This window comes from Camellia sinensis, chromosome 3 (genome assembly GCF_055761805.1).
Source record: "Camellia sinensis isolate YWXY chromosome 3, ASM5576180v1, whole genome shotgun sequence".
NCBI lineage: Eukaryota > Viridiplantae > Streptophyta > Magnoliopsida > Ericales > Theaceae > Camellia > Camellia sinensis.
Genome location: NC_138963.1, coordinates 18851637 through 18860758, shown reverse-complemented (window position 1 = coordinate 18860758; position 9122 = coordinate 18851637). Strand labels below are relative to the sequence as shown.

Below are 9122 nucleotides of genomic sequence, written 5' to 3'. Positions count from 1 at the left end.
TGTTGTAAACACACTGCTTAAAAGATACAACACAAAGTTGATAAAGACAGATTACACGATAATAAAGGCAAGTGATAGCTTGATGCAAATTGAAACCCCTGCTGTGATGTATAGATTTCTTATTCTCTCGGCTTGAATACTTACTATAGAGGGAGATCAAGACCTTTCCCAATATCCACCCCAATCACTTGAAGTATTCCCTTGTTTATTATCTGGAAAAAAAAAAAAACAGAGACCTTGACAAATATAAAAGAACACCACACTTGAAAGAACACACAACCCCTCTCATAGTTTTGTCACATTTTTGGATAGAACCCTTCAAAGAGAGAACCATAAAAACTAAGAGCCTCCTCTGTCAATTCTTTTCTGCAACAATCTTGTTGTGGTTTTTACTATATCAGAAATAATTCTATGGCCTAAGTTTAAAATTATTGTAAGATTATATGAAAATACTGTCTTCTTATTTTAAACTACTCACGGTAAAACAGTGTTGTTTGTTTTAACATTAAACTTTGACTACAAGATTATCGCAATAAGGTCATTGCAGAGAAATAATGACAGAGAATTCTGATCCTTTTATATTGAAAGAAGGGAAGTGAAAGTAGTATTTCCAGTTCCACAATCAAAGTCCCAATGAGGCCAATCATACAAGCTCTAGACTTCCATGTCTCTGCAGTCCTTGTGAACCCAAGAAAAGGTGCTTTGAACTTTGGTTCTACTTTTGGCAATTCTACCTAAAATTCCAAAAAAATAAAAAAAAAATAAAAAAATTGGATTTAATGAATTTTGATGCAGAAACTCACAAAGCCATACATATATCTAATGTATCAGGCAAAAACAAGAACTGAACCTTGAAAGCCATGCGATTTGGGGAGGTTTTGATGCTTTGATTAGGACTGAAAAAGAGAGAGAATTGTTGTTGGTACTGAGGATGGATTGTTAGAGCTGTTGATGGGAGGAAAGAGGATGAAATGGATGGCAGAGTTGCCATTGTTCTTTTTTGGTTCCTGCTACAGTAGCCATTGCTTTCTTTCTCCCTAGCTAACCTTATCTACTACCCTTCCACTTGAGTTTGAGTATTAGTCCTCTGGGTCCCATCCTGGTGGAGAGATAGTAGGTGTTGGTTCCTGGGGTGTTAAATTACAATCAATATAGTTTGCTAGGTTCAATTTCAATGGGATTGCGCCTTATCAGGTAAAAACAAATTTGGACCTACCTGGTGACATGTCTCTCTCTCTCCTCTTTTTTATTGGGTACAAGACATGTGTCTTTCTTTATGGGGTTTTTGTTTTTCATTAGAGAATGCTATACTAACAAATATTTTTTACAAAATTAATTTAAAAATTGATTTAACAGTTGAATTGTTCTTATCATTTCATTTCAAGTGATGCATTTCAAATATTAAAACTTTATTATTGTATTATTATTGTATCTCACATCAATCTGCAAAATATATATATATACATATATGTTTGTTCATTGTTTTCGTTTTCATTCAATATAAGCTTCACACACACATCTCTATTTGTGTTTTTATCAAAAAAGGCACTGAATTTTTTGGTTTCCGGAAAATGAATGATATGTTGAGAGAGAGAGAGAGAGAGAGAGAGAGAGAGAGAGACAGAGAGTAACAATTTTTGCTAGAGCTTTATTGTTACGTTTAAACAATGGGGGATACATAATAATCTTTCCAACATAGATGGAAGCACATAACAATAAAAATTAAAAACTAAAAAAATGGCGCACATAACATCAACTCTTCCATTGTAAATTTTGTAGTTCACAATGTTTGGATTCTCCATGTGCTCCCCCAACATGTAACAGACCTCACCTTGTCAAACTTTATGCATCAGCAACTGCAACATCAACTTTCACAAACTTTATGTGACTCAATGAAATGCTCATATTTTATCTATAGTACCAGTGCTGGAAAAAAACTGGCTATTTCCATTTATTGCAACTCATATGAAGAAAAACTGAAACCTGATCTTCCTTCATGAGTTGATTTCAGCTCGAGTTTCTGAAATGGGCTGCAGACAAAGTTGAACACGCCTTCATCAATCACTTGAATAGGTTTAAGAGAACAGAAACTAAAATGCATAAAGTACAAGGCGTAACATGTTTGGTTCATGAACATGCATACAGTTCAATTGAAAAAGGAAACAAAATTGTTATCATAACAATTTTATATTTTCAAGAATTAAAGGGGAGTCGCAATGTGGATTGTGAAACACTCTGCTCAGGAATTGTGAATAAGGAGGCAGCATACCTGCTATTAGGATCATAATAAAAGCCATTGATGGAGCCATCACTACAAGAGAAGCAAACATAGTAAAAGCCAGCTATAGTTAACCCACAGTCAGTTCCGACATTCACAAAGTATTGCTCTTTCCATCTCTGCAGAGTAAAGTCAAAGGTAATGGCATATCATTACTTAACCTAGTAAAAAAAATTTTTAATGAACCAATGGCATTGAAAAATGGGTTACCATGAATATGTAAGGATAGTTACTCAGGTCCAGAGATTTGCCACCATCAACTTCCACTTGGCCCTGAAAAAAAGCAGAGTCAATCAGCAAAGCGTAAAATCTGAATTTGAAGAAGTATTGATTACTAACCAGAAGGGGAGAGAAAGATGGGAACTTGGTCCAATGCCTTATGTCAACTTCTGATCTGTTAACAATTTAAAGAATGATTATGAGGGAAAAGCTTTTCCCAATCTATAAGAATGTATTAAAGAATAAGAGAGAGAGAGAGAGAGAGAGAGAGTGAGAGAGAACAAACGTTGCTTCCCATTTGCCAGTGAAGAACGTATAATTCTTGGTATCAACAATTTCCCCTTCCCAAAAGGTTACCACCTGAGATACCCACATAAAGAACAAAGGAAATGAAGCAATCAAGAAAGTTCATGAAGGAATAGTGAAAAATTGACTAGATTGATGTATTGCTATTTACTACAATAGCAGCTAAGTAGCATAGATTACACAACAGAGACTCGCTGAATTTCAAAAAATGTAGGACACAACATGCTTGGGACGGTAAACCAAATATGGTATGTATAGCATTGCTCTTTTACATGTTGGAAAAGAAAAGATTCTTTTCTACCAGGAAAATTAGGTGTGGTAAAAGAATCATTATCTTGGTAAATGGTCATACGACCTCCTTGAGCACAAACAATTATTTTACTTATGATCACATTACTTGAGACATATTACATTACATGAACTCTCTAAGTCAGAAGAGTATGTCAGAATATTGTAGTGATCAGAACAAAAATCCTCAAAGAACATGCAAATAAGTAGGAAACATAACAATGCCAGAGAGGATTTTGTGCTCAAGCACATGGTTGGCAGAACATTCAATGATGGGCCATAAAATATGAAGAGGAGCCTAATCGTTATCTTAATAATAGAAGCCGCTTACTGGTGTGTCTGCCATAGGAACGTTAAGAGCTTCCATGGTGCCACAAAGATAACCATGTTCAAGGTCACAACCTTGGATTCGTACATTAACTCTCCATGCTTCGTCCTTTTGTAGACTAGAAACATTCTGAGTTCCAGAAAATGCCTGTAAAACATTAAAACATGTGTTAAAAGATTGAAGTATAGACAATAATGTCAAGAACTGCAAACAAATGAAAATAAAAAGAAAAGAAGTGGGAATTCACCTGTCCAACACTTAGAAGTGTACAAGCAGAGGGTGAAGTGTGGCTAGGATTTGCACCTTCACAGTGAGAAATAATGGATATATTAAGATTACATAAACAAATAACTTGAAGTTTCCAACACAAAGACAAACCAAAAAATTGCAGATAAATCCCTCTAAAACCATGAAATTTAATCAGAACTCAATATAATACACAATATGGATTCATTTCAATATAATACACAAGCATATCTAACACTTTTGCATGCATGTGAACGCATCAAGTTCTAAGTGAAACCACTCTTAATTTCCATGTCTATTTTCTTCAACGCTTTTCGATAAATTTTCTCTATTTACCTCCTTAAAACGGACAATGAGTTACCACAAACACCATGAAGTAGTAAAGATGCATAATTAAATCATCAAATGAAACAAAGATGAGGAAACCTCCCAAGAAGAATAAAAAAAAAAAAAATGGAACAAAAGATAAAACCTTTCTGAAAGCCCTAACCCATAAGAGCAGCTTGGTAGCTCAAGGAGGATTTGGGGATGAGGACACACTTTCATTACTTCCTCAAACAACAAATTTGTCTCTATTAATTCAAGACTCATTTTTATTCTTCTGAAAACAAAATTTGATTCCATTTTAGCTTGTTGGGTCAAATAATTCGTATACCAAAAAAAAAAAAAAATTCAAGGTTATTCAATTTCTTTCTCTTTTCTTTTCCTCTAATTTCTCACCAACCAAACAGACCTTCAAAGCAGAGGAAGAAATTTCCATAAATAATTCCTGAAACCCAGATCTAAAAATGAAACTAAATCTCAACACAGCACTCAAACCTCAGTGTTACAAAACATGTGCAACTAAATTACATTCAATTTCAGGGATATCAAATCAAAATATAAGGAGCAAAGAATCAAATAATGAATGAATGAAATTGTAATCTGATTTCAATACCTGAAACTTGAGAGGGTGCAGAACTCTCCACCACTCTCACTGGCATTTTTTCTGATCAAACAAACACCGACTTCTCGACGAAGAGAACAATCAATCAATCACAACCAGTCGATGATAGGTTGAACCAGCCAGGAAAACCGGTTCATTATAAAAAGCCCCTTTTTTTGCTATCCGGGGTTCTGTTTCGAACCGATTGAATGTTAATTTTAGGATAAGCCTCCGTTCGGATTTGGATTGTCTTTTTAGTGTTTTGATTTTTTTAATTATTTTAGTTTGGATTAAAAAATTTGTCTTACGAAGGTCTTTTTGAATTTTTTGATTTTTTTTTGTGAAAAAATAATGTAATAGTTATAGATTAAATGTGATATTTTATTTTTTGTGACTAAAATAACTACTTTAGCCCTTCCCAAACAATAACATATATTCATGAGGTTTGCTAAAATTCATATTGCTTTTCGTGATTTTAAAATTTATATTTTATTTCTTTAAATTTTTAATTGTATAATAAATATTCAATCTTATTAATAAATATAAATTATCAAGATAATTATATATATATTAGACTGTATTTGATTCATTGATTTAGAGAGAGATTTAGAAAAAAAATAAAATAATGGTGAAATGAATGAAATATGAATATATTTTAATAATATTTTCTCTGTTTTTTTTTTTTTTTTTTTTTTTTTTTTTTTTTTTGGGTCAAATCTCTTCCTAGAACTTTAAACTAAGTAGAATCTTAAAAAATTATTGAAGTTGTTTTCATTGAATCACAATCTAAAATAAGTGGTTCATCCATTTGACCACACTCAATCATTTTTGTTTCGAAGTAAAATCATTCTTTATATCATAGGAGGAGAAAAAAATGAGAATTATAAAATTTTCCTCCCCCCTCATTATTCATACCATAGGAGGAGAAAAAAAAATGAGAATTATAAAATTGTCCCACCCCCCCCCCCACACGCCAACCAAAAAAAGAAAAAGAAAAAGAAAAAGAGAGAAGAAAAAAAAAAAAGAGGAGAATTAAATAGTAGGCAAGAAAGAAATAAGAGAGGAGATATAAATAATGAGAACAACTTATCATAAATAAGAAGGAAAATTAGTAAAACATCCCTCACTAACTTTGTGTAGTAGCCTAGTAGGAGATGTCTAAGATATTTTTATTTATTAGTTAAGATCTCTCGATTTAATTTTTCTATGATTATATCAGAGAAATTTTAAAATTTCTCTGTGAAATCAAATAAATTTCTTTGTATTGGGTCAAAATTTCTCTGAGTCGGACAGAAATTTCTCTGAGTTGATTTTTTTTATGAAAATGTTGAGGGACTCCAATTATTATGAAATTATTGTATATCATTTATTTTAAAAAATCTTCATATTAGGGACTTTAAAAAAAATTTCCCTAAATAATATAAAATAATGATCTATGTGTTAAAATTTAAAAAGTAAATTATTTGAATCATCAAAACAGATCCTATGGTGAACTTCATGTGCTCATATAGTATAGTCGAGTGGACGGGAGACAAGATATTCTCATAAATAATATAAGATTTATAAAAAAGATTTTAGTAAAATTAAACATTTAAGTGACAAATTGTAGGAATTTTTTTTAAAAATTAATGAATCGTGTTACACTAAAGCTAATGAATTGTATTTATAATCAAGATCAATACAAGATACGACTAATAAAAAAAAAAATTCTCTAAGTAAAAGAAAAAAATCTTAATAAATACACGAAAAAAACAACCCATAAATAAATAGAATATTTTAACCTCTCATCTCCTAGTAAAGTGTAAAGATTTTGACTAACAAACTAACCTCAATCATTATACAAAGATTTTGTGAAAAAAAAAAAAAAAAAAAAAATTATTTAAAATAAGGTACAAACGCTCGTGTCAAAATGATATGTGTTCCAAGTAACATATCAGCGGCCTTTAGAGGTGAACAATTCGGTAATTGTCAACGAGGCCACTGAATCTTGTAACTGAGAAGTTAAATGATGGGACAGTGACATGTTAGAATCGTTGATTTCCACCCAATGTTCTTGTGTCCAAAGGGTATCCGAATCTTCAGGGAGTGAGTCATAGCCCTTCAAGTATTTCAAAACTTGAGACATCTTTGGCCTAAATTCTGCCACAGGGTGTGAACAAAGCAGTCCAAGCTTCAACACTAGTTCCATCTCCCCTGCTTCAAATTTGTTCTTTAATTTGGGATCCGCTGCCTTCAAGATTTCGCCTTTCTTTGAACATTCTAGAACCCAATCCACCAAAATCACCTCTCCAGGCTCTGCTCGTCGTTCCACTGGCTTCCTACCACAAGCAACCTCCAAGCAAAATGCTCCGAATGCAAAAACATCGGTGCCTGTAGTTGGCTTACCATATCTTGCTAGCTCTGGCGCAATGTAGCCTAACGTACCTGCAATGTTTGTAGTTTGAGGACCGTTACCATGATGTTTGTAACATCTTGCTAGCCCAAAATCGCCTAATTTACCATTTAATTTCCCATCCAATAGTACATTGCTTGCCTTGATATCTCTATGAACAACTACTGCCACCCACTCCTCGTGTAAGTAGGTGAGTCCTGAAGCCACGTCGCCAATGATTTTGAATCTCTGACTCCAATTAAGAGTGTCTTTTTCCGACTTGCAGAAGAGGAATTTGTCAAGACTTGCATTAGGCATGAAATCATAGACCAAAAAGAGCTCACCCTTTCGTCGACAATATCCAAGGAGTCTCACCAAATTGGGATGTCGTAAACTGCCAATCGTAGCAATCTCTGCTATGAATTCCCTCATTCCCTGTTTTGATTTTTGAGATATTCTTTTCACTGCGACTTGGGTATTTGAATTCGGTAACACACCTCCATACACTTGACCAAAGCCTCCTCTTCCAAGAAGCTCATTTTCTCTGAAGCCTTTGGTAGCTTTGAATAAGTCCTTGTAGGAAAACCTGTGAGCTCTATACTGAACTTCCCAATCTTCAAGTATTTCACTAAACTTGGCTTTCCTTTTCACCCATAAAAAGATGACTAAGAATATTAGTAATACAGAAACAACCGCCACTGCAGACACAGTTGATATGACAATTATTTTCTTCTTTTTGGTATGTTTTCCTTTCGAAAAATAATCTAGATTAGAGAGATCAAGTTGTGCTTTTCCACTGAGTTGAAAACTCCAGCCTAGAATATTACTAGACTGTGAGGTCGAATAAAACCCCACATACATTTGATCTGAGACGATTGATGATATATCGATGTCTATAGACAAAAGTGGGAGATTGGGTTGGTTTGTGTTTATAGGAGCTAAAGAGACATTAAGTTTTTTCCTAACACTATCATAGTCTACCCAAGCCTGTATTGGTTCGCCGCTTGCTATAGTGAGCTTCTTGAATTCCCCATTTTCATTCTCAAAATAACCTGCAGGTGTGGATCTGTTGATGTTGACAACATCTACGCCTACAGAATTAAACATGTATAGTTCGACAGCAATTATATGGGCAGGAGGAGTTGATGATCCAGGTATATTGTTTGATGGTGCAATCAAAAAGGAAATTCCATGGCTTTGATAATTGTATGGATTTTTTTCAGGGAGAATGGAAAACACAAAGGTAGTAGAAAAAGAGAGAGCTTTACCGGTTGATGGATTTTTGAAGCCAAGCGGAGAAGAGTAGAAAGCAGTTGTGTTGCAAACGTTGACTAGACTGTCTGGTGTAACGTCTGTTTCGCCAACGCCTAGTTTAAAGTTTCCGTTGAAGGTGAAACCATAACCATTGTTATTATCAGAGGCGGCCACTCTCATTAGGAGAAAGAGCAACAGATAAGCCTTCAAGAACATGACTGAATATTAATTTGACCTTTGTTTTATTTTTATTTTTTTGATCAGCCAAGATTTGATCTAATACGGAAGCATAGTTTCTTTTTGTAGTAAAAATGCGTCAAATGAATCAAAAAGTTATAGAAACCATTGATGTTCTTCAGTATGATAGAAAATGTCTAAATTAGATGAAAGTAAGATAGTTGAAGAATTCAATTTAGCTAGGTAGCAGACAATTTGGACTCACCTAATAAGCTTTTGCTTGAATTGTCAATCCAAAGAAACTTGCTCCCAAGGTTCATTGTGGTTATTTAGGGTTGGTTTGGGATGTTTTAAAAAAGTGTACTTTTTGACTTATTGGCTTATATGGGTCGATTTGAGTTGAGTTTGATGTGATATGTTAGAGAGGTGATATAATTTAAATGAGATGATGTGACTTAAATATGATAGTAACTTTTTAACTTTTTGTATTATTTAGTGTATCCCATACCAAGCATTAGTCAAATCACACGCTTGTAGTATTGAGGAATTGTCAGATTGACTGTTTGATATATGACTTATACGTATTTCTTAGCTTAAAAACAAAATTAAAATAAATTGTAAACGTGTGGATGTGTTTAGATTTGAAGACCATGTGATTTTGAATCACCTTGACGTTCCCCTTAGAGAGCTAATCACTGTGTTTGGTTTTAATTTTTTATTTTTCGTAATT

At 33.5% G+C, this 9122-nt stretch overlaps 2 protein-coding genes and 1 long non-coding RNA gene across 5 annotated transcripts; all 3 read right to left on the bottom strand.

Moving 5' to 3' along the window:
- Positions 1-174: 174 nt before the first annotated feature.
- LOC145822366 (uncharacterized) lies at positions 175-989 on the bottom strand. The gene is made up of 2 exons (XR_014363531.1): positions 851-989; positions 175-212 (listed from the first exon to the last, which is right to left on the bottom strand). It is a non-coding gene; the product is annotated as an uncharacterized LOC145822366 (long non-coding RNA).
- Positions 990-1623: 634 nt separating this feature from the next.
- Positions 1624-5159, bottom strand: LOC114316838 (uncharacterized). 2 transcript variants are annotated; one of them, XM_028263520.2, is made up of 9 exons: positions 4603-5159; positions 3667-3722; positions 3423-3566; positions 2784-2857; positions 2618-2672; positions 2489-2551; positions 2270-2397; positions 1984-2030; positions 1624-1856 (listed from the first exon to the last, which is right to left on the bottom strand). In XM_028263520.2, the coding sequence occupies exons 1-9, from the start codon at positions 4646-4648 to the stop codon at positions 1843-1845; spliced, it is 627 nt and encodes a 208-aa protein (XP_028119321.1). In that variant the 5' UTR covers positions 4649-5159; the 3' UTR covers positions 1624-1842. The 2 variants fall into 2 exon arrangements, with proteins under 2 accessions (XP_028119321.1, XP_028119320.1); XM_028263519.2 differs by having other exon boundaries at positions 1739-2030.
- A 1069-nt stretch (positions 5160-6228) lies between these two features.
- On the bottom strand, positions 6229-8846 carry LOC114316835 (L-type lectin-domain containing receptor kinase V.9). Of its 2 annotated transcripts, XM_028263513.2 has the most exons (2): positions 8230-8577; positions 6229-8052 (listed from the first exon to the last, which is right to left on the bottom strand). In XM_028263513.2, the coding sequence occupies exons 1-2, from the start codon at positions 8429-8431 to the stop codon at positions 6524-6526; spliced, it is 1731 nt and encodes a 576-aa protein (XP_028119314.1). In that variant the 5' UTR covers positions 8432-8577; the 3' UTR covers positions 6229-6523. The 2 variants fall into 2 exon arrangements, with proteins under 2 accessions (XP_028119314.1, XP_082775338.1); XM_082919212.1 differs by having other exon boundaries at positions 6229-8846.
- Between the last annotated feature and the right edge of the window lie 276 nt (positions 8847-9122).

Bases quoted from the DNA above. Each gene is read 5' to 3' on its own strand.
- LOC114316838 (XM_028263519.2), bottom strand. From the start codon at position 4,648: ATGCCAGTGAGAGTGGTGGAGAGTTCTGCACCCTCTCAAGTTTCAG. The intron at 2,552-2,617 runs GTTAGTAATCAA...GCTTTTTTTCAG, and splicing joins CATCTTTCTCTCCCCTTCTG to GGCCAAGTGGAAGTTGATGG. The intron at 2,031-2,269 runs GTATGCTGCCTC...CTTTGTCTGCAG, and splicing joins TATTATGATCCTAATAGCAG to CCCATTTCAGAAACTCGAGC.
- LOC114316835 (XM_082919212.1), bottom strand. From the start codon at position 8,431: ATGTTCTTGAAGGCTTATCTGTTGCTCTTTCTCCTAATGAGAGTGGCC.